General features: G+C 40.3%; 3 protein-coding genes across 14 annotated transcripts in view; all 3 read left to right on the plus strand.

Annotated features, from left to right (window-relative positions):
- The window catches only part of LOC146317890 (receptor-type tyrosine-protein phosphatase F), a 220428-nt gene extending 216622 nt beyond the window's left edge, over positions 1-3806 (plus strand). For all 12 annotated transcript variants that reach the window (XM_084731743.1, XM_084731742.1, XM_084731747.1 and 9 more), the window contains one exon: positions 1864-3806. In XM_084731743.1, the coding sequence (XP_084587869.1) occupies positions 1864-1932 (69 nt within the window). In that variant the 3' untranslated portion in view covers positions 1933-3806. The remainder of the gene's footprint in view (positions 1-1863) is intronic.
- A 3714-nt stretch (positions 3807-7520) lies between these two features.
- LOC146317891 (la-related protein 6-like) lies at positions 7521-8885 on the plus strand. Its single transcript, XM_084732397.1, has 3 exons — positions 7521-7537; positions 7616-7802; positions 7923-8885. The coding sequence occupies exons 1-3, from the start codon at positions 7521-7523 to the stop codon at positions 8883-8885; spliced, it is 1167 nt and encodes a 388-aa protein (XP_084588523.1).
- A 4656-nt stretch (positions 8886-13541) lies between these two features.
- On the plus strand, positions 13542-24812 carry LOC146317892 (uncharacterized). Its single transcript, XM_084732534.1, has 4 exons — positions 13542-13652; positions 13805-14241; positions 22391-22700; positions 23180-24812. The coding sequence occupies exons 3-4, from the start codon at positions 22418-22420 to the stop codon at positions 23614-23616; spliced, it is 720 nt and encodes a 239-aa protein (XP_084588660.1). The 5' UTR covers positions 13542-13652; positions 13805-14241; positions 22391-22417; the 3' UTR covers positions 23617-24812.
- The last annotated feature ends 2093 nt before the right edge of the window (positions 24813-26905 follow it).

Genomic DNA, 26905 nt, shown 5'->3' on the forward strand with positions numbered 1-26905 from the left:
GTTGTTCATACTTAATGTCCTTCAGTGACAGGATGGTGTCCCAAAGTCAATATTGTATATTTTTACTGTGCAAATTTGATGTTATCTGAAGAGTCCTTCTGTGACTCACTGACATTTTTTTCTTTAAGTGAGGTTTAAGAGGTGCTTCAGAAATCTCATAGCAAACTCATCTCGAGAAAGGTCCAGTGTCAAATGTTCCTGACTTTATAAATACATTATACAACACTCTGGCAAAGCATCTGAAAATGTGTATTAAAGAAAACAGTCATGACATGGCGCGAATTTAAATGAGTTCATAAACATTTTATGATTTTAAAAAGGAAAAGAACAAAGTTAGATTACTGTGACACAGAAAACTGTCATTTCATTAGAGCCTCTAGTGAAAAGGCTTTTTAATTACTATGGCTATAATTATAGAGAAGAGTCACTTTATTACTTTGGTTCACTTGAACAATCTGCAGCATACGGCAAACTCTATTCTTAGACAGATGAGGAAAAACTCGTCCTTTAAAGCAACATTATGCAACTATTTTACCTTAAAATAACATCTTCAAAATCATCTTGATGCTACACGGACTTGTAAAAGGGAGAATGATGCGTCTTTTGTTGTAAAAATCCAAACATCATACGCTAAAAATGCATGGTTTATGCTTTCTAACTGAGCTAACTAATGCAGGGTTGCAAACTGTTTACAATACAGTGACATTAGCTGTAATGATCTGTCCAATGGACAGGAGAAAAACAGTAGAGTGTACATCCCTGCTAATGTAATTTATTAAAGTTTGTGACGTAGGCTGTCATTTTATCGCTGTCATCCCTGTGTCACAGAGTTTCCTCTAAGGCTAGAATACAAATACATAAATCAATCACACTCCAAGAGTTTGGTCAGTCTCACACAAAGTAAGTGTGTTCACTTTACCCAGTATCATGTTGCCAATAACATATTGTTCAATTACACAAATACTCTTGATTCAAATTCTTAGCAAGCAATTTATATGGACCAAACAGCACGGGTTGTATTTACAGCAGTGGTGTAAAAGTGAGTAGAGATGGAACTTATCCAATGTGGGTATCGGGGCTCAATATTGATGTAATCTAAACTCCACAATCCCATGTTTTCTGTTTGTAAATATTGTGCTACACAGCATGAATTTAGAGATGAGTAGCTCTTTTGACTTCAACTCTAAAGTAGCATGTAATGTTAGGGAAACACATTACATCTGGTTACAAAATATATCTACCTCAATCAAGGTTCAAACAATAAAACAGCACAAAAATTACCAACATAAACTATCATGTTCTGAACAAACACGTTTGAAACGCTAGAGAAAGTACCATTTGGAACATAAAATAGCAACCTTAAACTCTCAGTATTGCATCATGGGAAATGCGGGCTGTCTCTCAGCACTATCTGCAGAACATGTCAGTGTCAGAAGCCAAGATCCTACAGCGTCCCACAGTGTTTGGACATCATCAGTGGCAGCTTTACAGATGAGTAAAACTAACAGGATGTGCATCAACATCACAACTTCTCATCACTAAACTGAAATTCAGTTTCAGCCTCATGTATATGTGTAAGATACACATAATCACAATAACAACAACAACAACAATAATAATGCTCAAGATGAAAGAACGCTGGTATAGTACTGATATCGGCAGTTATCCAAATTCAGGGTTTGGATTGGAACTGAAAAAAAAAATGGATCAGTACATCTCTGTCTCAAAAAAGCGAATTACAGTCTGGAAATGTACAGGTTACAAGTCACAAAAAATAGAACAGACAAACTTACGGGTGTGATCTGATACATGCATGCAGACTTTCTTACTGAGGTTTCTTTTTCTTTTTGTTCTCCTCTCTAGGACCAGTACCAGTTGTGCTACAGGGCAGCATTAGAGTACCTGGGGAGCTTTGACCACTATGCAACATAACCACTCCCACCAAGCAGCCTCCCTGGTCAGACCTCTCAGGAGTGTGCCAAGTGTCCCATCTCAGCCACCATCCACTCACTTGACCCCCTAAAACCCGACCCCTTGCAGCTACCGGGGGGGGGGGAGAAAGGGACGTGCTTGCAGACCCAGCGACGGGTTCAACCAATCACAGAGATCCACGCCAACTTAACCAACCAACCACATGAGATTTTGCTTTAAAAATAACTGGAACATTACAATGACTCTGACAAACATGACAACTCTTGTACAGAAGCGACAGCGCAGAGCGGCAGCTCGCCTCTCTGCTCCGTCGAAGCCAAACCTCCCTGATTGTCAAAGGCTACTGGTAGCACTAAGAGAGCATTCTCTCTGTTTTTATGTTAATTTTATTGTCAATATTATGATTCATTATGTCAAATGTTATTGTTTAGTATATTTGTTGTTTTTAATAATCATTTTAACATCAGATATTTCTTCTGTCTTAAACTGCCCAGCCTGGGGCAAGCATTATTTTCATAATCGGTTCTTTTTTGTTTTTTATTATTTTTATTTTAGGGTACTTTAGCACAAGGGACATGTATTTTTAACACGTTCCTAGATACTAATACAGGAGGACCACTGTTCTCTGAGCTGCTGTCAGACTTCTTTTGTCACGTCACATTTATCCTTTTATTCATATTATGCGTCAAACATTGTTTTTGGTCTTACTCAGTTCAATAACTCAAAAAACTTGCCTTTTCACTTTGCTGTTTTCGATAAAAAAAATCAACTATGAGAAAACTGATTTCAGAGCACACACTTGGTAAAGTTTGTCCTTCTGTAAACATGGTAGCTAGTTTATAAAACAAAAAGTGAAATAGCTAACAAGAGACTAAAACAGAGGTGTACAGAAACAGAAAGCACATGATTTCTACGTTTTTTTTGTTCTTGTTTTGTTTTTCATCAGAAGCCTATGGCATTGAGGCCTTCATACTCCACAGCGGAGAAACTTACCTGAGGAAAACAGACTTTTATACCCAAAGGGTAGCTGACAGAAAAATAAACTCCCTGATCTCTGAATCTTGTTGCTCTTCAAGTCCCTCCCATCTCCTCACTGCCCATTGGCCTGGTCGGTTTGCTGGGGCCGAACCACGCGAGACCGAAAGGAGCGGACGTGGTTCATACGGGCTGAGGAGCAGAGCGACAAACGCCGGCACCTGTACAGAATCAACCATTCCTACCAGAGGGAAAGAGACTCAGCCCTTTGGACTGAACCTGATATTATTTTATACAGAAATAGAACTATAAATATATATATAATTATGATTGATTATATATATGTACAATTACACATAGATATATACACAGCTTCAAAGGTATATTGTTAAAAAGGATTAATTCTGCTGATCTACCAACCCTAGAGACTGCAGAGAGCCTGCTGTCCTAGAGTGTGTATTAATGGAAACACCGTTGTATCTACTGTACTACCATAGTAACTTCGACAGCTGGTTGTCCGTCTGAATGAGGAAAAAACAGCACAACCCCCCCACCCCACCCCACCCATCAAGATGGACAACTCCACACTCACCACTCAAGCACACGTCTTCTCCCACACAAGCCGCAGGAGGGGAGATCCAAGAGGCCTAAATGTTGTGGTGGCAGTGATGGAGGCAGCAGCAGCGGCGGTGGGAGGGAGGGGGGACTTGAAAACGCTGGAGAAAAACTAAAAATGTTCATTTTTACCTTGTGAATGCTTAGTGCTGTAGGGGTTCGATCTGTTGTACACAGTCTGTTTTCTATTTGTTGATAAAGAACTGGAATTTAAAAAGAAACTGTTGATGAAAAAGAAAAAACATTGATGTTAATAAAGTTAAATAATTGGGTTTTTGTACAAATCCCGGCTTGTGACGCTTCGTTTCTTGATCCTGTTGTTTACAAAATGTGAAAAGTTCGTAACCGATAAATCTTTTATACCACAAGTTTGCCCTTCACCAGCAGGGACACCAGGAACCTTTGTCTGCTTTATCTGCACCTGCCAGAAATGTTGTAGTGTTAGTTCATTATCATGTGTCCTTTATTTCAAGGCTTTTCTAAGGGATTTCTTTTCCACCAATGCAACTGAATGTTCAGGTACTTGAAAGTGTGTGTTTGGACGAATGTGCCGAAAATCTGAAACATATCCACCACCTCATTTTTTGAAAGGACCCAAAACCAGTTTTCTTAATTAGCATCTTGCTGTAAGCAACCTACATGAATATACTAATAATTACCCAAAATAGAAATATTTCTGACAAAACTAAAGAGCATCTTGTGATCATGATGCCTGTCAACATGTTCACATTCAAACTCATGAGTACTTGGTAGTCATTACAAGAGTACTCAGTACTTATGGGTTGGACCACACCCATCTTCAAACTCAGCGCTCATTTTGATCTCAACTTCACACCTGTAAAGTTTTGTGACTGCATCTATGCACACTAGTTACAAAATCAAATTGACAAAATCTGTCCACAGACATATGAACTACAACCAAAGTACTCCAGCCTGCCTCTGGGTTTCTTCTGGACAATATTTTGCCATGATGACTCGCATACAGAGGCTCAAAAGGAGAAAACAATACCATCCGCTATCTTAGCCGGTAAAAATACAACTCAAGATCTACTCAACAACAACAACAACAACAACTGGAGTTTTCTCAATTAAGCACAGTCTTCATACATAATAATACACCATAATTTATTTGGTGATTACATTTTGTATTATTAATCTGAATCTGGGAAGTAACAGCCAATAAATATAGTGAAGTAAAAAGTATGATATTTGCCTCTGAGATGTAGTGGAGTAGAAGTATAAAGTAGATAGTGGAAGAAATTAAAGTACAAGTACCTCAAAGTTGTACTTAAGTACAGCATTTTAGTAAATGTACTTAATTACTTTACTTCACTGGTAGTAACATAATTTAGGTGTTGTTTTGTTTGTGTTTCAACTGGTTTGAAGTGAGCAGGAAAAGATGTCACATTTCTATGGACCAATCAGAATTTAAGAGGTGAAGAATCAGAAACTAATGATGGGTGTTGGATTGTTTTCTTGTGTTGCCATGGAGACACCACTGTCACTGAATTATCCACAATACAGTCATAGATACAGAACATATTTTATATCTATTTATACAGAGCACTTCAACATCCCTAAAACAGAATGAAATTAATATGTAAGGGATGTACACTGCTTTCCACTAACAATCCCTCCATTCAACGCAGTCCTGCTTTATGGATGGAAAAATTACAGTTGTGTAGCACTACACCTGTCTGCGATGACGCAAAATAAGAATTCATAGCTCACTAAAGAGTTGAATACTGGTGTTGTGTTTATTATACAGTGATTGAAGGAATGAAGGAGAGAATGAGGGACACATAATCCAATGACAGTTGTTGGGCTGTTTGCTTATGTTGCCATGGAGACAGCACTGAATTAAATCACATCCATAGTTTTTTTGGGTTGTTTTTTTTTTTTTAGTCTAAAACGCTTGCAAATAATTACAACAGATGACTTTAGCTCATTTGTACTTTGTTGGTTATTTGATAAATATTTAATCGTATAGGTTTTCATGGGTTTTAAGGTCCCTTTTCTACACGTGTACATGTGTACATTATGCATGTGGATATGTGTTCTCATAGCTTGATCATCTTCAGTCCCCTCACTTACTCATTTACACTTGCTCAGTCTACTTCTCAGCAGCCCACACAGCCCGTTAAATCACTGCCTGCTGATCTCACAAAACAGTAACAGGGGAAAATGTTTGTGGAAGAGCCAAGCATAGGTTTGGATTTGTGTATTTATCGTATGTATAATGATTCTAACATATGGAAGGAAACAAAACAGGGTATTCTCATGTAACTGATGGATTTGTTGTTGCTTCCAACATGTGGGAATGATTCATGCAGAAGCAGACAAAAGCTCACAAACAGGATGTAAACACTGGATTTAAAGGATAATTGGGTTACTGCTGCTGTTTTATAGTCTAGGACTGGTATGTATTTTTGTGTATTTAGGAGTCAAGTAATAACAATATTTTAATTGTGCACTGAACTACATTGCAGAAAATCACACCATCCTTAAAGGTGTGAATTAAAGGTTATTGCTCTTTGGTGCTGTGATAATAGTACTGATGCATTGTTACTGTATTTCTGTTGTGCAAAGTGGGGCTTAGTTTTAGCAGTGATAATATTCTGTTTCTGAGAGATTATAGTTTGTTTACACAACCGTTTTTCTTTTCTTTAAAATATATTTGTTTTGAGTTATAACACTGTAAATTTTTTAGCTGGCTCAACTTGGTTGAAAATGTGAGTTAACTGAACATGGTTCAAATGAGTTATGAAAATGTAAAACCAAGTGAGGTATCAATTATTCAATAATCTTATAAGATATTAAAGTTGTACAGGGGTTAATTATTGCGAAAAGAAACAACCATGATTTATCTTAACGTGTTAAAGATACAAAGCAGTTTTCCAAGTTTTCTTCAAACCACAAACTGTCTGTTTTAAGACTGCTAATATACGTATCATGTTTCTTTAGAAACTTAATTAATTGAGTCGGGTGAACAGAACAGTGCATTCATTCAACTCAAAATGTTTTAAATCGAAGCAACTCATGTTGACAATTTCTTCAGTGGTCTGAAAATAAAAACTTGAAATTCTAAATTGATTTAACATGAGGTTAAAACATGTATATTTGTGTTTAGTTAAAGAAGTAATATGTAACAACTGCCCGAGCAAAAATGAGTACAGCATTTGTTCCCTCTCGCCCCCTCCTCCCCAGACCCAAGGAAGCTCAGGCAGGCTGCAGGAACACTGCAGGAGTGCATTGTAAATTGACAATAAGAAGTGAGTCTAGCTGATCAGCTGTTTATAACTGTCAGTTGTCCATCAATGTAAAGATATGCCCATTATCCTGAAAACAAAAGCCCACTGTTCTGGAAATACACTCTATAGTTTGTGGTGTGTGATCTCCTACCATCTGCCTGCCAGACTCCAATAACATATTGCTCAATGTAACTGTTAAAAACACCAACTCATTCAGCAAACATTCTGTATTACGCTGAACTCTGATGTGAAACAGGCAAAAAAATTAATAAATAAAGTTATTCCAGCCCAGAGGAGAAATTTTAAAAAGGGGGACACTGCGGTCGTAGCGCTGTTGTCCAGAGAAGTGAGTATTTAAACCTAACATCTTTCCTCGATCTCTGAAGAGCTATCATGGTCATTTTATGATTTATTACAGTAAATACATTACGGACTCCTCCTTTAATAAAGGTGAGTTGATTCAACTAAATTACAGGAATTTAGTTGAATCTTTTACAGTGCACTAGTGTTAGAGGTGATGTTCTGTGAAGTGGAATTCTGCTTGTAGCATTTTACAAAATGTTATTTTGGATCCCACAGAACCAGCTGACATCATCGTGGTTGTATGAACTGTATCCAGGTGCATGTTTTTCTTCATTCAGTAGTGTTTACTCTATCTGGCCTGCTGCTTTTCTTTAACACTTGTCTTTACTTTACTAAGAAATGGCTCAGCTCAGTGACATCTTATCACTATCCCGAGGAGATACCATGAGCAATCTGATTGGGTAAGAAAATTAGGAAACATATGGTTGACTAATCTACATTGCTTTATATCATGATGAGTGAGTCATGTGTTCTTGTAGAGATGGTGCACAATCTGCCCAAGATGAAGAAGAGCGTGAAGATGAGCTGCTCTGCTTGAAGATTAAAGCCCAGTTGGAGGATTTGTTTAGCAACAGCCACCTGGCAGAGGACGGCTTCCTGCTGAAACATGTGCAGAAGAACAAGCAGGGCTACGTCAGCCTCAAGCTCCTCACATGTTTAAGAAAGGTAAGAGAGAAAAAAAAGCAAGATTTTGTGTGCTTTCTATTGTGTTTACATTCCATCAGTTTGATTAAAAATAATACCGTAAAATGCAAACAAAGCTGAAGTTTCCACTGTTGGTTGCAGATAAAGGTCCTGACCAAAAACTGGTACATGACTCTGGCAGGAGCAGAGCACTCAGACATTCTGGAGGTGAACAATGAACGCACAAAAGTCAGGCGGATAGAACCGCTTCCTGAATGGCTGCAGTGTTCTCCCACTGGCAAGCTCCTCCTTGCCTGGAACATCACTGCGGAGAAAACTGCAGAAGGCCTGGAGCACGCTTTACTCTTTGAGAGGATTGCCCAAAAGTTCAGCGCTCACGGCAGCATCACCTCGCTCTGGATCTTGCATCCTGGCAAAGAGCTTCCCAAGGAGCTGCAGTGCTATGCCAAGCATCACAAACAGCTTGGCCAACATTTGTGTGTAGTGGTGAAGTTTGATAATTTGGAGGCGGTCCGTAAGGCCTACAGCTCCCTGAAAGCAGAGGAGGAGAAATCAAAAGGGGAGGGCATGTGTGTTCTGCCTTTGGGATTCCAGTCAAGGCACTACATTACTAAGGATGAACCATCAGAGGTAAACATCGAGGACCAATCCGGAGAATCCCAAGAAAATCCACTTGATTCCTCAGAAGATTCATTCCAGGAGGAACCCCCTTCGGCAGTTAAAGATTCTGACGAGACTCCAGGCACATCTCAGGCCCAAGAGTCCTGGGGTCACGCCACGCAAAGAACCTTGGAGCAGATCTCTCCGTCCTTCTCTGGTTTGAATCTGAGGTACAGTAGGAGGAACTGGTGGTCTGGAGACTGTGATAAACAGAATTCTCAGAGCCCCTGGGTGCTCAGGCGCAAATTTGCAGCTGGTGAATTATACCCCAAGGTGGTTGAGCATGTGAACGCAACCTGCTCGATGCTAAGAGTGCTGCGTCAGCCCTTTGGCCCTGATGGCACAAAGGGTTTTCAGGGCAGAGAGAAGAGATTAAACTCTCCCTTGGATGGAGGAATTCCACCTGTGCTGAATAACAGCACACAACAACAACAAAAAAAATAGAAATTTAGGAAATTTAAAACTGTTGAAACAAATAAATATTTTCTGCATTAAACAGCAAAAGCTATTTAAATTTTGAGATTGAGGTTGTTTATTCTGGGTTACATACAGGGTGACCAGGTGGACAATATTTCTATCCCACATATTGTGGTTCTGGTCAGTAGGCGCAACATTTCAGAAGGTAATGTGAAAGTCCCCTAAACCTGCATTCTTTCTAATGGCCAGCAGGGGGTGACTTCCCTGGTTGCAACAATAAGTCAGACTGTGTGGAAGTCTATAAGAAAATGACCCTACTTCTCACTTGATTTAATGTGTCAGCAAACATTTTCTCTCATTAGGAAAATGTCATCAATCACTGGTTATAAGTCTTGTTCAATACAACATAATGTCCTTTTGTAAATTATGGCGCCATTTTGAGTAAAACAGATGATTGAGCATGATAGGATTTACAGTGTGCCTATTTCGGCAACCTAGCTACCTTTTCATTCATAAAAAGCACCGTAATGTTTACATTTTTCAAACGAATTTCTATGACTGATGTTAGGGTCTATGATCTACATGGAATAGGGAAAAAAAAGTTGTTTTGTTTTCAAACTTTCCACATATATGAACTTATGAAAACAACAAATTGAAATCGGTTGACAAAATGTAAACTTTACACTGCTTTTTAATCCAGAAAAAAATGCAGCCTCTTTACTTATATGTGCTTACAAGCCAGTCTGCACCGGTCCAACATGACGGCAAGGTTGATATATGTCTCGTCCAAATACGGTTACTTCTGGCTCCAAAATGCCAAGATGGCGACAACCGAAATGCCAAACCCAGTATTCAAAATGGTAATCCACAAACCAGCGGATGACGTCACACTGGCCACGTCTACTTCTTTTGTACAGTCTACAGAACCAACTCTAACTTGCAGAAACCTCAGCCCGATGAAGCATCAATGAGTCAGGCAGACTTGGCTAACATATTCAACTAAACAACCCCTCTCCCCTCTGCGACTAGGAGATGGAGAGGAAGGATGGGAAATTAACAAGGAGGATGGATTTTGGTCACGTAGCTGGCACTTGCCTAATAACTGGCCTTAATCCAACAGCTGTGAAGAAAGCAGGGAAGTCTGTCATCACAGAGCTGTTTGATATCAATCAAATTGCACACAGATGGGTCAAGTGCAGGTTAATCTGTCATGGTGTTTGCTACCCAGCACCCGACTGGGTAAATTGTGAGTCATGACAAAGTCACTAGCTATGAAGATTTAAGCAGAATATACTGGAAACTGACACAGAGAAAAGGACAGGAAAATTACTTGTCTATTGTGTGCTACTGAATCAACCAGCTAAGGGGCAGCATATACATTTTTTAATATCACTGACATTTCAGCGATGGTTATTACAGTTAACTAAAAATAAACTAAAAATTAAAACTAGGTGCGCACAAAACATTTTAGATGAAAATAAAAACTAGACTTTAGAAAAACTACTCCTTAAAAATACGCAACTACTTAAGAATCTACCTGAACTACTTCCTTTTCTACTGGAAACTGCATAAGGCAGACAACAGACATGACATCTATGACAGATATTTCTAAAGCTCTGCAACCCACACCAAAAAAACTACATGCCAGGAGAAAAACTGTGTAATATATTTTTGATTTTGGGGTGAACTACTGCTTTAACAACCTAAAAGTATAGTTTCAGGAAATGCGGTGTATTTATAATAACTTCAGTGTGTCACTTTCTTTTATTTAATTGCTAACATTAGCATGATTTAAACATAAAGCCTGACAATAGCTGGTTTGGTTCAGTGAGTTCATGAAAATTTAAACAACACATTTTGACCAATTCAAGTGACCAATTCATCTGACATTACATTACTTGTTCATAAAATATAATTTTGTATTTTCCAAATCAGGTGAAAATGGCGGCATAACTACAGGGGTAAAAAAATCCAGAAAAGATGTGGACGTCTTGACATCAGACACACAATACTAAAAGAAATCTATGTGACACACTGTTACTGAAAGAAGATAAGAATGTAGGATAAGGGAACAGGGTGTAATTTGAAATTTTTATAATCCACAAAAGCAGAGTTTAATGAGACACATTCAAAATATTATATTATTTCAGCTACTACTGAGATACACATTTTACAGTGTAAACTGAATTTAAAATGAAATTAAAAAAACGCATAGAAAATACAAAAATTAAAAAACTCTGCATTGGTATTGTGTCCCACACATTACTCTTTGTCCCACAGTTGGTTTGTTGGGATCTAGTTACATGCAGTTGTAAACCACAGACAGATGGGGGCAGCATTTAGCTGTTGTTCACAGCTGTGTTATTTTAAACACCGACTTCGTCCTACTTGTCAAGCTGTAGTTAAGATGCCAGGGAAGTAAATACACTGCATTGCATGTAAATAGACTACAGCACATATTAGCTGGAGGTACAAATTGTTACACAAACTGAAGTCCTGCAGTAAAACTGTGTCACACGGTCCACGCAGGCCCTTGTGGAAATAGCAGTAGCCTCAGTCTGCAGCCCCGGGGCCTCAAAGCCTCTGGTCACGACTGCCAATTGCAATGTATATTTGTTCTCGGGCCAGGATGGATTTACCTTGTTACCACTTTCTCTCAAGAAAGAGGTGTTGTCTTTCAGCATGAAAAAGCCCTCATTGTCTCGCTGCATCTTTTTCACAAAATGCCTGTTTAGATTTTGGTTCCCTAAAAAGTAGTTTTCCACTCGCCGAGATGACATTTGGCTGAAGGCGACTTGTCCAATCACCGAACCACATCTTGTGCAAGACAGAGCGTAGTAGCAACATTTGTGCCTTATTTCCAGCCTTTCTAATGACACCTCGACTGGAATGGTGTGTTTATAGTGTTACTGATTGAGGGCTTCCTTAAAATCTTGCCCAAACCTAAACAAAATGTGTTTCTTCACTCATCCACACCCAGTGGAAAAGCTTCAATCTGATGTGGATGGAATTCTATCATATTGAAATTGGAAACATACTTTGTTGTTTTTTCTTCTTGTATATGTTTGATGTCAGACTGTCTTCATGACTAATGTAATCTAAGCTGTTGAGTGAGACTTCCCAGTGTGTATACGAATCAAGTGTTTCACTCTTATTGTCTGTGACTTGATTTAGCAATTAACAGCTGTTGGGCTTTTACAGCAGAGGCTTGGTCTTCAAAAAATTTACACATCTGCAAACAATATGTAAAGAGTAGAAACGTTCCTGCCTGATGTCAGGAAATGTTTTTGCGCTGATAGTTCCTTTTCAAGGGTAGAAAAGCACGATGTCCCCCGCTAAGTGGGAGTCATTATGTGTTTACATAGGCTCCTCTGGCCTATAATTGAGCTGCATGTCAAACAAGTTAGCTGTAATAATTTTGGTGTTTTCGTAGTTTTACTGGAGAGGGGGTGTGGATGATTTTGCACCTGCAGCCGCTTACTATCACCAACATGTTCTTAGTGTGAAGAAGAAAGAGCAAGAATCCTCTCTTGATTTGTGCAACAATGGTCTTTTCCAGGTCAGTGCTGAAGAGCTAAACCTGAAGTGAAAAGGAAATTTTTTACATGAAATCTACAATGTAGGTCACTCAGATAACAATCTTAGAATATCCATCTATACACATTTTCAGTATGAGGCAAATATTGGGTAAAGATTCCTTTGGTTTTCACCCTTTTTCTCTCAGTCAACACTGAAGGAATTTTAAGTCCTAGAAAGTAAGTTCTGGGCCACATCTCTGCCTCAATAGTGGAACTTTGCAATGCGTGATTTGTGTATAATTTGGCTGGAGGATATCAGAATGACTCATGCTGTTAGAATGAGATATTTGTTAGCAAATAATTTGTTTCCTGTTGTCACACTGACTTCATAGCAGAGATAGCTGCTTTATTTCAACATCCTTGGCTGCAGTTTCTGTTTAGATCAAGACCACACCTGTAGATTTAGCTGATTTGGTTTATGTTCTCAAACAGTACCTGTAAGACTTTATGCATCTCCCCCCTCCTCATGCACGGCTTCACTCATCTCCAAATGGGTTGGCCTTTGTTTATACATGACTGACCCCACACACCTGACGCATTTCCTCCATGGATGGGGTATTTATTTAGATTGCAGTCTGGAGTGCCTGATACCTTCCAAAAGCACAGCCATCTGCTCCTCATTTACTGCTCAAGGCTCAGGGGCTAAAATACTGGTTTGTATTGGAGGAGACGTGAACGTGCGATTCTCAACAACAACACCTCGGGTTTTATCTCCAGCCAACTGTAGATTGAATCATCGTGAAATACCTCTGCTGTGATAATTCCATTTAACTGGGGTTAGCATCGTCTTATCACCATTTAAACCAATTGTGAACTTTCTTAATTCCCCCTAAAAGATTGAAAAAAAAAACCCTTGCTTCAGCAGACCCCTCACTGATCTGCCCAGTTGAGGCTATTACCAAGCGCCCACTTAAGATGGCAGACTCTCTTGCAGCAGAAGGTAAATGTAAGCCCTTGCTCAGGCCAAAGCATCCTTTAGTGCTCCTGGAGCTAGAGCCAGAGAGATTATCATGTCAGGAGTAATCCGACTCGGCCCACAAGCACAACTATGGAGGAGGAGGAGCAACAGTTGAGGGGGGAGGCAGGCAGAGGCATCAGAGAGGCACTCTGCTCTGCTTACGGTAACCACGCTCTCCCTCCTCACCCTAACTCATCCTCTCAACCCACAGAGTTCCTCTCCTTGGAGCTGAAGAGAAGACCTGCTGCTGGAAAGAGGGTAAGGAGATGTGGATTATCTTTCCAACATGGAGATAAAATGATCTGAAGTGGAAGGAGTTTCACTGCAAATGGAATAAAAGTTAAGGCATCTGTAAGATCTGTTTCTGACGTGACACTGTACCTCTGTTCTGCTCTGTTCCTCTATTTCAGATCAGGTTTGTACAGAAAAAGGGGGACCAGACATTCTGCACGGAGAAGCATAATGACAGAAGTTTTTTGAAGTGAATCAGATGCCAAGTCAGGGACTTTTCTAAACACACGACTCTCCTCTTTTTTGAATGGACCAACCTGAGTGCCATGAAGCACGTGCTTACATTCAGACGAATGCTGATCTTGATTTTTGCAACATAAGAGAGTTCTATGGAAGTGCCATCATGATAAAAAAATAGCCTGGACCTGAATCAAGTCAGGACACCTTCCCTACTTGCAGGCACAGGGAGCTGTGATGATTTTCAGGGGAACAAGCAAAGGAGTCCTACCCTCGCTCCTCGCCTGTGATGATGATGGACTTACCCAGCCAGCACTTGCCTGTGGAGGTCAGCTGAAGACGACGCCACGCAGCTAAGTCTGGATTAGCCGGCCGAACGGTAAGGACACCACATCTTCTTTTGTTAGTTTAAGCCGGCAGCTTATGGGGAAGGCGTTAGGTGCCGCTGACAGGGATGCCTCACCAAGTGCTTGAGTGGCAGAAAACACACGTTGGATTATCTGTATCAACAAGCGGCCCTTACTGGAACCGCATGTCAATAGTGAGCAGCGGTCTGTCGCAAAATGTTTGCAGAGAGCACTGATTATAACTGGCATGCCCTTAATGTTGAAAAAGCAACAAGAAAATGAAAATTTATAAAATTTTAAATTCTTGCAGAATTTAAACAACCTCCAATCATGCAGACAAGTTTGCCTTTCAGGGAGGAATATTTTCTTTTCCTCTCACTTATCCAACATGGTGGTTTGCCTCATTATCATGCATAATTTGTACTCCAAATACTCTGGCTTTCCTTTCCCAAAATTTTGGAGCATGGCTTAGAAATTCTACAAAATAGTGGTATCAGATAATATTATTTTTTGTCTGTGTTTATCACTTAGAGATAAACATTTTTTTGCATAGCTGCACCTTTAATAGCTTAAATAATTAAGAAGGGCTAGGATAAAGCTGCTACAATTGCCATCTGAAAATATAATAGAGGCACTCTGACGGAGGCAAACTTGATGATACTCGCTCTGAGTATTTTACTGAAGTGATGATCCCTTCTCACTAAGCCCATATCATACGTAGAGATTATACTGTATCTAGCAGAGCCCCAAGGGGCCGGATAGAGGTTAAGCCTGAAGTCAATTGAGCCGTTCAACTTTCATAACCTGCCAACGCTGGTCATAACTGCAGGAAATGGAAAGGGAAGCTGAACCAGTGCACCAATTATCACCTCATCATTGCCAGAGTCTTGCTAAATTATACATTGTGCATGCAAATAATTAATGTTAGTCATTTAAAGAGAAGATGTAAAATCGCATCATATTTCAGATGTTTGTACTTGCTTGTGCTTGCTCGCGTGGGTCATATTTTAAAGCGGTATTCAGCGTGTGCCAGATGGCCGTTAGCCTTTTGTAGCAGCAAAATCAACATGTTTAACATGGGTTTAGAGGCGACGCTGTTGTGTTAAAAGAGGATCTGGCATAGACAGATTAGCAGCTCATGGACTCCTCTCTAGAAAGCAGACAACCATTTTTCTCTCCCAACTCACACAAAAAAATGACACGGCAAAGTGACGTTTTTCCCTGCCAAGCCTCATGTAACCTCTCTGGGCTATTTAAACACGTCAGGACTACACCTTGACTCAACTCTTCCCGTAATAGAAGGGGCCAGACAAATTGGGACAGGTGTCAAATGTGCATCTATAAGTGTATCTTTCCTTCACAACTCATTAACGCCACCTGGAGAGCAACAGGTTCGAGTTGTTTTGTCTTCATTGTTGAGATTTTGTGCTTTAGGCTGTTAGGTCACTGGATTAATCCGGATAAATCTGCGGGGTGTGATAGCACGGCTTCCAAAATCAAATCTTTTTAACCACTCACCTACATCCAGTAGATTAAAATAATGCACAAATCATGTCAAGTGTTTATAGAATGTGTGTAAAAATTATCGCTATTTATTTCTGGCACTTCCCACAGATGTTTTCCCCTGTTTTTCTCCTCAATAATGAACAGCAGCTTTCTCACTAACAAGAAACAGGCTTGTTTTAATTATCCTATGGTTACTGAGTGACAGAGCGCGCGCCAACCAGAGCGGGTGCCCAGCAAAATTACAGCACAGTCTAACCTAAGCCTTTTTCAGTTGCATTAGAACCAGGGCTGGATTTAGAACAGCCAATCCTGGCTCAGAACATCCACTTTATTTTACAGCCTTTTGGCCCACCCTGGTGCCAACACAACAAACCTAACTCACTGAGCCTGTCACTTTTCTTCTTCTTCGTTATTCTGACTGAAATCAGGACAGGTTTTAGAGGAAGATGAAGAAGAAGACGAAGCACCCTACATGCTGGCCTAACCCCTGAGTTAGAGGTGTCTGATGGATTAACACAGACGCACACACACACAGAGAGCAAGGCCCGGGCTCTGCTACCAACACTGCAGCCAGGTGTTAACCCACGTGACTGCAGATAAAGCCGGCAGGCATTAGTGCTAATCCCGCCCTGATCTTTGGAATATGTCCCTATTACCTCCCCGAGCACTCTCTAGCTGTCCCCAGGCCTCCTGATGCTCACTTAAGAGGGAAAAGACAAGACAGTGCCTCTCTAGGACTCCCTAAAGCACCTTGTTTTCCTTGCAACAACACAGTAGGTGCCTTTCCCACTGTTTGTTTTGCTCCTCTGTTATCTTTTCAGTGCAGGTATTTATGGGGTGTGTTCAGAGTAGCGCAGGTAGTCACATGGGTGCAACTGAGCTGGAACACACAGCGTTATAATAATGTTCTGCAGGTACAGGCCTCAGGTGGTGCAGTAGCAAATTCACAATGATTTAGACGTGTGGAACTTTCGAGATATCAAGAAACAGCAGAATTATGTAAACTGGATTATCTAGTGTTATGCGATGGTGGTGTTGAGAGTGAGGTGTGTGTCTGGACAACAATGAAAGGTTAGGCTTTGTCTCGATTTCTACACCGGGACATGTCATATGATTTGGGAAAGTGAAACCATGCAATTGCTGCATGCGTGCGTGTGTTTATGGTATGTCTGAGTCACAGGGAGGAAGACTGAATGAGACAGAACAGTCTGTATTTAGGGGATGTATAGCAACAAATTCGAGACATAAAAGTTGGTATCTGCTTTTTTCCAAGCACAAAGACGCTCTTCATTCATTCATTCATTCCCTTTTCTGTGATCTTCTCTCACTGTCATCATGTCATACTGGTCAAGATCCAAGCAAGCTGACAAAGAAGGCACCCCCTGTCTGCCGGCTTCATTCAGAAGTGTTAACCACAGACGCCCCTTATCCCCATTTTGACAGATCTCCAGTTCATCTTCCATAGGCTGTGGCATTCTGTTGAGTGTCTCCTTCTGGCATGGGGAGGAAGGGAGGGAGGGGAGGAGACGAGTGCCATGCTGCTGTAATTACATTACCACCAGCTTAGCGGCAGTGCCATTGCCACTGACCCAATTATTCCTTGAAAACATCAATTTTATTGTGCCGTTTGAAATAATGCGATCTTTGAGTCACAACAAGAGCTTGGTTGAGGGTTAAGGGTCGGGCTCCAATGTACGATGCATGCGTCAGGGAATACATAATGTCTCAGGAATGGCTTTGACAGACAGAGGAATTCTTGGCTTCTAGCTGTTCACTTTCATGGTTTGCCTCAAACATGTTAATGATCCTCCGGGACTGTTTTCACTCAGTTGGTAGCTCTTCAGGTGACATATGGCTGACGGCAAACATCAGGTGTGCCGTTTCTTCACATACCTCACATTCAGTCCCACTCTCACTAGAAACACAAAATCATAATAAGAACTTTCATGCGTGGACACTTTGTCTTTTCTTCTCGTGAATGGATGATTTTCTGTGTTTGTTTTGGGCCTCACGCGTATGACTGGCCTCCACTTGGAGCGTGCACGGACACATCAGATTCAGCACTGATGCTTGGTGAGGAGCCAGACATGTGTGGGAGCTGTTTTAGTTGTCTTTGCAACTCATCTGCACTTTTATGTCTCAGTTTGCGGATGGTTTTACCTTCTGCTGTGCTGGAGAGTCCCCCGGGGTTCCACTATATCCTCTGCGTTGTTGCTTCTCTCTGTTTGCTAGAAAACAGCAGCATTTGTCCTTCCAGGAAGTCGACCACTCATACATGTCTTTCCATTGCTCTAAGAAAACACCAGTGCCCCTTGCCCCATCAATATCTGTATATTTATGTCCATGTCAGCAGGGGCCAGTGGTAGATATTAAATGTCTGCTCTGATTAATCATCCGTGACCATTTGAACAAGCTGCAGAATGCTCCTTGGCACTTTTATTGGCGCCAAGATGAGACTAATGCGTTTCTGAGTGGAGCAATTATGACAATCAAAGTGTCTTCAGGGACATGAGATCAGTGTTTGACGACCGGCTTCATCCACAGTGTCAGCGGCTGAGACATCGAAGGACTCATCTGTTTTTTACGAGCTAATTGTTTTATCAAGATGAAACACACAGCGGACAGGCCAGAGGCATTGATGTATCACAGCCGTGTGAAACAGCGAACTCCAAAGTTGAGAAATTGTCCTGAACTGACCTATTAATAGCAAAAGAAAACAATGATTTCATCCTCTGCCCTACATCATAACAAGCTATCTCACTTTTGAATATTTATCAGATTCAGAGCAGGAGCTGACAGATTTCTGGTGTTAGAAGTTGGTGTTGAACCAACAGAAACAAAATGAGACTTTCCATCAAGGCTTCAATCGATTATGCCTGCCACTTACATATAAGAAAGAAAACCAGACAAAATCAGTGGCCCGTTACACAAAACACATTAAAGCTACAAGGAGTTTTTAACTGGTTTTGACCGACATAAAAAAGGCCATCTGTGGGAAGACTGGCTATTTCTACGTAGTTATTCAAAATTCCTGCTAATGCATATGATCCACCATGAAATCAGATGAAACAAGCCCATATTTACATTTTCACAGGCAAAATTACAGTGAGTAGTATTAAAAAGCCAATTAAAAGAAGCAGGAGATTTTTCTTTAGACAACTACAGTTAACAACAAGTTAAAGCAAAATATTTCCCTAAGGTGTCTATTTGCCTAAATGTTTAGACCAAGACTTTCAGGGCAGTTAATGTCATAATACAGCACATGTGCACTTAGCAAGCATGACAGCATGTTTGTCAGTGTGAGTTACCCACACACTTACCCAAAATGGACAACAAAGAGAATACAAAAAGAAAAAGTCAGACTAGACAGACAGACCAGACAGTTGTTCTTGTCGAAGAATATGGAAAGCGCAATCTGCACCTACAGACACGCAGGTTTAATGCATGCACGTCTGCCCCTGTCCTTAGGCATTTGTCTCAGCCGTTGCTGACTGGCAAGTAATTAGTACAAATTGTGTGAGTCTTGCAGCAATCACCTCAATTTAGCAAATGCTATGTTACAAAATGCTTCACAAGGACGGGATACGCTTTATAGTTACAGTCAAGTAGCTGAAGGAAACCCCTAAATATTCAAGAAACCAGAAGAGAGACCACTGTTGTTGCAGTGATCTAGCCAATGTCAGCTCAGACTTTCCACTGGTAAAATTTATCTGTGGTAAATAGCATTTCTGTGAAGAATGCAGGTGGACGCTCAAAGAATCGAAATCAAGAATCATTAAGAACTGAAATCAATGAGCAGTTTCAGATAACTCAGTGTCCAGCGACTTTACTCCGTCCTGAAAAATATGTTTTGTTATCTTCTCTTAAGTCACTATAAATTTAGCCAGTCTCATGTTTAACAAATTATTTCATTTTAAGCGACCGTTACGGGCCCCTTAAATTTTTCTGAGAAAATTTGCTGCTAAGGACCTTTTAGCAACACATAAGGGAATACTTAAAGCTACTACATCTTTTGTTGATTTTGAAGGTGCCTGTAGACAAATGTGGTAGGGTTTCGTCTGGCATACCCACAAAATATACTGTCAAAACGAAAATTATCTAAAGAGGAATCTCCTCCTGCTTCTTTTTAACTGGTTAACGTACTGCTCATTGTAAAGCATCCTAGATGAAAATTTATGGGAAACCTTAGTCTAAGTGGCTTTATGCAACTGCTCAGACATATAGCTGGGAACTGGGTAACATTCAGCAGCAGCTGCGGTTCCACAGATGATTTGCAAAGACTGTGTCAAATGAGGTTGTTATCTGAAATGTTTGACTTTTAAATAAATACCATTCTACCCCTTCATTGTGCAGAGGCTGCTACTCACCACGTCAAACCCATATGGAATTATGAGTGATGAGTCAAGCTATGACTGATAGGACTGGTTATACCTGTTTATACGCTGTTTATTCTTCTGCAGCTCAAGCATGCAGCTTCTTTGTATTTTTCCCTCTGCGGTGTCCAAAACACAGTGGAGAAGTTGCCTATAGTTCTTTTTTGTTTTACTCACTTCCATGTGAAAACTAAAAAATTCCACCAGAAAGTCAACATGCTCCTACGTTTTACTATTCCTCATAAACATTTGTGTTTAATGTGATCTGCAGGAAAGAAAAGTGCAAACTTCCAGAAGTCATTTATTACAGATTTTTGTTTCTCCTCTAAACTAGACAAAGATATGTGACATTTTGTCCCATTGTAAACACAGCAGAGGCCTGTATATGTACACTACAGAATCCAGTCTGGTGAAACACTTTGAGTAAGGCTGGTCTGGATTTCTTGTTAGTCACTGCCAGTATACTATTTCCGGCTCTGGGGAAATGTTTTGCTCACTGGTGACATGATATGAAGAATACAAAGAAGTGAGCTTGTAAAACTTCTTGAATACCTGTGGCATGACAATAAGGACAGAGAAAACAGAGGGTTTGATTCCCCCAAATTGAGTTTTGTGGCTGCTGTGGCGCAGTGTCTTTTAAAAGGGAGGGGCGGTATAAGATAAAGGGATGTACAAACACGCACGTTCAGAGGCCTCATCATACATAGCATCGCAAACAGGTGTGGTTAAGAAATTCCTGTCAAGGAAGGAAAGGATTTTCCCTTTTACATAAAAGGATGTTTAAGGAACTTCTGCAGAGAAAAGTGTTTTTACTTCAGAAACGAAGAGAAGACGCTCATATTCTCATCAATCAGGTATTTTTGAAGCGATGCCCAAACTTTTAAGATGTTTCAAGGGGCAAGAGGTTACAAAACTCATCCAACCTGCCTTCAGTTCAAATCAGATTTTGTTTCTTCCTTTAATTTAGATTCTGTTTATTGATTCCTGCAAAAATATAAACAGTGTACTGCAAACACCTACTGTATATTAACTTGGCTATCTGTCTGCATGAGTAGAGTTGAATGCAGGCATGTCTTTGTTTCCGCTGGTTACATTTATCCATGGTAATTAATGTTTCTGTGAAGAATGCCGGAGGACAATCAAAAAATTGGAAATGAGAATCATTTCATCATCCAAACTGTCAAGGAATTAATGGATTTCCCCCTTTACCTAAAACAATGTTTCAGAAACATTTACCTCTGCAAAGAAAAGCGTTGTTTTCTTCAGAAATAAACAGAAGGAGCTCAATCTCATTCTCACTCAACATCACGCATTTCTGAAGCGATGCACAAACTTTTATGAGGTTTCAAGGGGCAAGAGGTTACAAAACTCCTCCACTCAGTCTACAGTTCAAGTAAGAAATTGCACTTGTGTGTCTCTTTCATTTCAATTCCTGCACAAATTTCACTTGCACTAATTTCAAATTAGGCCTTGTACTGTAAATACCTATTGTACAGCAACCTGGCTATCTGTCTGTGCAAGTCAAGTTAAATGCATGCATGTCTTCCCGTCTCCTAATGTATTTGTCTTATTAAATCATGAGTGTTATATTCTCAGTTGCTGCTTGACTAGCAGGTGAATATTACAAATTATGAGTCTTGTAACAATAACCTCAATTTAGCAGATGCAGATGCTTTACAAGGACAGAATATCATTCATATGTATCGTTACAGTAAACCCTAAAATATTCATGAAACCATAAAATAGACCACTGTCGAGGAATGACTGGATTTCCTCCTTTATGTAAAAGGATGTTTCAGACACATTTACTTCTGCAAAGAAAAGTGTTGTTTCCTTCAGAAATGAAGAGAAGAAGCTCATATTCTCACCCTAATCAGATATTTTTGAGGCGATATGCAAACTTTTAAGAGGTTTCAAGGGGCAAGAGGTTACAGAACTCATCCACTCTGCCTTCAGTTCAAATAAAATATTGCGGTTCTGTTTCTTCCTCTTCAGGCAGCAGCGATTAAACACACACTGCATTCTCAGGTGTCAGCGAGGGATGTCAAGCTAGCGGATCATGAACCCACTTAAAGTGAAAATGAGCTGACAGCTGACTCAGAAAAAGTAAACTGACGGTTAAATAAAAGCCTCGTTGAGAGAAGAGGATTCATGAGAAGGTCAAAGAGACGTGAGGGCACAGGAGATAACAATTTTTGCATTGTTCGCTGCGCTTTAATGTGACAAGTTGAGAGGATGGTTTGAGGTTCGAAGGTGTGACTGTTTGAACATGTCTGTCCATTTCTCGCCTCTCCCCCTACAGAGTTTCAATGCTCCTCCACGTTCTAAGATGAAGTTATGGAAAGGTGCTACTTTTGCCTTCATGCTCTGTGGTGCAGCCCTGTCCATCCTCCTCGTTAGAAACATGGCTACTCTCGGAGAGCTCAAATCCAAGACGAAATATCCGTACGCATCGTCATCAAGACGGTCTTCATCATCAGAATCCAAGACCTCACTACCATCACCCTCATCAGCAGCAGCAGCAGCAGAATCGACAGCGATGTCCCAGCAGTTGGGTGGTCTTCATCGGAGGGCTCGCTCTACAGACGAGATGAACTCTCTCCTCTCAGAGTGTAAGATAAACTGTTATTGTCTTCCTTCCTTCCTTTTGTGTAGTCTGAGATAAGGTGTGGTGTGAAAGGGCTACACTCAGTACCCTCAGTACCTGACACCGATGTTCAGAGAGCAGGTTTTAATCTGCAGTCAATTAGCAACTCATAGCTCACTGGCTCTTCATAGAACCATTACAATGAAGATGAAAAGATGATGCAGCCACTTTCCTTTGGTTTCACATGGCCTCACTAGAATGCAGTTGCAGCTTATATGGGTTTCAGGGAAGTCTAACACGCTCTGTGATACCGATGGTGGTACGGCTGGTTTTTAAGTTGTTGTGACATCAGAGAAAACAAACTTGTGTTCCTCTGTTTGACTATCCAACTACAATCTGCTATGTCTGTCAACTATGTGTCCTGGCTGTTACCTGATAAAATCACACAAAAATCAGATAATTCCCCTAGCAGCTGTCAGTAAATATTGTTTTATCTCCTCTCAGTTTCTGTGATGTTCCAGAGCTTCACGGAAGGCGAGCTTCAGCATGTGGTTGGTACCCTGCTCGATAGAAAGAGGAGGAAGAGTCGGCGTCTGAGCGAGAAGCAGACCCGTAGGACTAAAAGAGCCCGGCGGCCTAAGCCCTGCTCCCTGAGGGAGCTGGAGCTGACCGTGAGTGAACTGGGTCTCGGCTATGACAGCGACGAGACGGTGCTGCTGCGCTACTGCAGCGGCAAATGCACGGCACACCGGCATAACTACGACATCACCATGGAGCACATGATGCGGACGGGCTTCAAGAAGAAGGGCCGCAAGGACAAGGTCAGCAACGGGCCCTGCTGCCGGCCAACTGCATTTGAGAAGGACTTTTCCTTCCTGGACAACAAGAGCCGCTATCACACAGTACAGAATGTGTCGGCGAAGAACTGTGGGTGTGTATGACCCCGAGAAACAGACTTATCTCTTCTTGTTGCTGCTCTCAGCCCCTGTTGGAACAGTTGGATGCTGATAAAGACAAACTGTGGAATGGGGAAAAGATGGGAATATTTCACAGGCTGCTCCACGGCGGCCTTTTTGTGACAGGCTGACTTGACTTTTTTGGCGTCTGTCAACATGCATTGGAACCACATGGACAGCAAGTGCTGCATTTGTGTGGTGTCCATGTAAAGAGACACAGAAAATGACTGTTCCTACCAAAAAGTTTTTATTATCTTTTCTATCTGTGTAGTAACACTGTAAACTGTGGTGTAACAACAATGTAGCAACATGATTTTTGTGATATTACATTTGAGTGGTAGTACATGCGATAGATGAGCCATGGTGGACTAGATTATTGCTGTTACTACACTTAATATCCACGGGCGTTAACTTCAATAAGTCCAAATCTTGTAGTTTACATGATGGTAAACCTCGTTCCAGGCAAAAAACAGAAAAGTGCTCAAAAAACAATTCCAAAGCCATAAATAAAATACAAATAAAAATACATGTAATGCACCAATGTTTACCTTAAAGTTACTATAAGGAGGTTTTAACTGGTTATGAAAACGTCTTATTTTTAATATCAAGGGCCTCCAAAAATCAATACAATATAAAAGTTCCTTGTAGTAGCTTTAAGTTCTGCGCAGGACAGTTTGGACCATTGACCCATAAATGATGTCAGCTGTCTCCAGAAAGTATATTGACTCATAGGTGTGTTTAGTTGTCGTTATCACAGGTGACCCATTTCCCTGCTTATATGCATTACTGTTACTGATTGCAGTGTTATTACACAGGTAAAAGAACACGTGTTATTTCTAAGAATCTGACGACGAAAGAAATTCCTTTTCTATAGCTCCAGGTTTGATACCCACCTTTAATTATTGTGTTTTGTATATTGATGTTGTGTAGATTAACGAGGACCAAACTACAACAACATGAAATTGATCCCACCTGCTCTCCATAGAATAACTCATTGCACTCAAACAAATCATCATTTTAAAGGGATAGTTGGGATTTTTTGATGTTGTGTTGTATTGAGGGACTTACCAATAGTCAGTGTATTATCTACAGTAGATGGCTAGGAATTAGGAGAAGAAAAAAGGAATACCAGCATGAAAGCTAATGAACTGCTGTGAACAGGGCTAGCAACAAAAATATTTTAGCCAGTTAAAAAAGGTCCACCTAAAAAAATTTATATCACTTTGAGTGTCCCTTATATTTTGAATATTTTCATTACTTTACTTTGTCATTTGACTGTATTTACAGATAAAAAGCTGCTGCTGTACAAGCAAAATGTAGCTCATTCCAAACCAACCAAACTCCATGGACAAAATCAGTAATTTTACCTCATAGATCACAGGGGTCACTTGTCTACCACTGCCTCAATCTGTTAGTTTGTTTGTATTAATGTGTGACTTAAGTGAATCCGAACTATCCTTTTAAAACACTGAAGTCATGCAAAAACAAACAAACATATCGCGGCAGCAGATAGCTGATGGCAAAGTAAAGCAGTGCACATACTCTAAATATAGCAAACACTTAAACTGATTTGATTTTTTCAAAATGGCAGAAATACCTTTTGTTGCTAACCTTGTCCACAGCAGTACCTTGCTTAGCTTCCTACACTGGTACTCCTGCGGTTTCTCCAAACCGGACAATGTGCTGACCACCATCTACTGTAGCTAACACACTGACTATCAATAACTACCTCTTACAGCCCCACATCAAATAATCTGAACTATCCCTTTAAGTCGTTTTTTTTTATACTTTTCCCAAAATAACCCAGTATTGCAAATACCCATAATCCTCTGGAATTATTTTCCTCACAGAATTGCCAAAGCACACCAATTCAATTCAACATGCCTGATGAATTCATTAACTGAGATTCATAAACACCTCACGTCTCAAGTTCCAGGTGATATAACCTCTTTAATACCGTCTCTGGATGTAATTTGTGGACGTTTACACTCAAGAGTTTTAGCTAATCTGAGGTGTGAAAGAGAAGAATGCTGACAGAAGAATAACTATGAAGTAGAGTCAGGATCGGGAAATGTGTTTGCACCCATTCATAAAGCCCTGTAACTTACTATGATCCAAAGCCCACAGTACAGCCTTGTATTGGCCCATCAAATGCCTCCTTGTTGTATTGCCTGGTAGAGTTTTAGCAGAAAATAAGCTGTTGAAATGAATGATGAAGCTTTTTCACCTTCCACAATCTTTATTTGGTTGGAACCCATTGCAATTGTTTGCCTGAAGTACAATAAATTATGTTTTTGTTTTTTTGTTTATCCTGAGGAGGTGCAGTGTGGGGCACGGATGCGGTGCATCTTTTATTGTAGTTTATGTTATATTTATTTGGGAAGTAAATTATGGTTTTGCATATTTATTTAGAATACCACACAGAAACGGGACAGCTTATTATCATTAAGCAACTGTGCCAAAAAATGTTTTATCTAACATTCTATAATGACTGCTGAATAAACATAATTTCAGAGGTATGGATGTTCATCATTCCTCCCAAGCTATCAGTCTTTGGGTGTCAAATACTCTGTACTCAGATTGTATTTAAAACATATAAATAAACAAATAAAACTCTCATAATGCAATATGCTGTTAATAATGAAATAAATGATTATAAGAGGGGGATCCCAGCGGGGAAAGATGACGATCAGATTACACTGAATAAACCAGATGGCTGACGAAAACACCTTTGTCATGCTAATATATAAACACTGTTCAATGATGCTGGCTCTCTCAGATGGGTTCTCTGAAATCATTTATTATACAGCAGCTCAGCAGTCCGTGTACTGAACAGCAGTGATGACATGAGGTTATGCTTCAGGCCTTGTGTGCAGACAGTTTGGTCCCTCTGACAGGCAGGAAAAATCAGCTGGGATGTGACTGTGACAGTTTTTCATTTCAAATTATTGACAGAAACGATATTACACTCCCTTCAATATACAGATACGGTTGCAACAGTCAGGGCCACCAACATAGGGAGAACACCGGGTCATTTGTCATGGGTATTGGGTTAAAGGAGGGCCCAAAATTGCTCTCTAAACTTTAAAGAATAAATATAAATAATATAGTAATATATTCATTGATATTAATAAGAAAATGACAATCAAAGAAACGTGCTAAATTGAAATACTCACTTCTCTAACAATAACACTGCAGCAGCAATGTCCTTTGAAATTTCTACTCCAGGCTGGAATAACTGTTTCAGTTTCTGTTTCTCTAGGAGAAGATGAGT

The sequence above is a fragment of the Lutjanus erythropterus genome, chromosome 12 (genome assembly GCF_056507025.1).
Source record: "Lutjanus erythropterus isolate fLutEry1 chromosome 12, fLutEry1.hap2, whole genome shotgun sequence".
NCBI classification, from domain to species: domain Eukaryota; kingdom Metazoa; phylum Chordata; class Actinopteri; order Lutjaniformes; family Lutjanidae; genus Lutjanus; species Lutjanus erythropterus.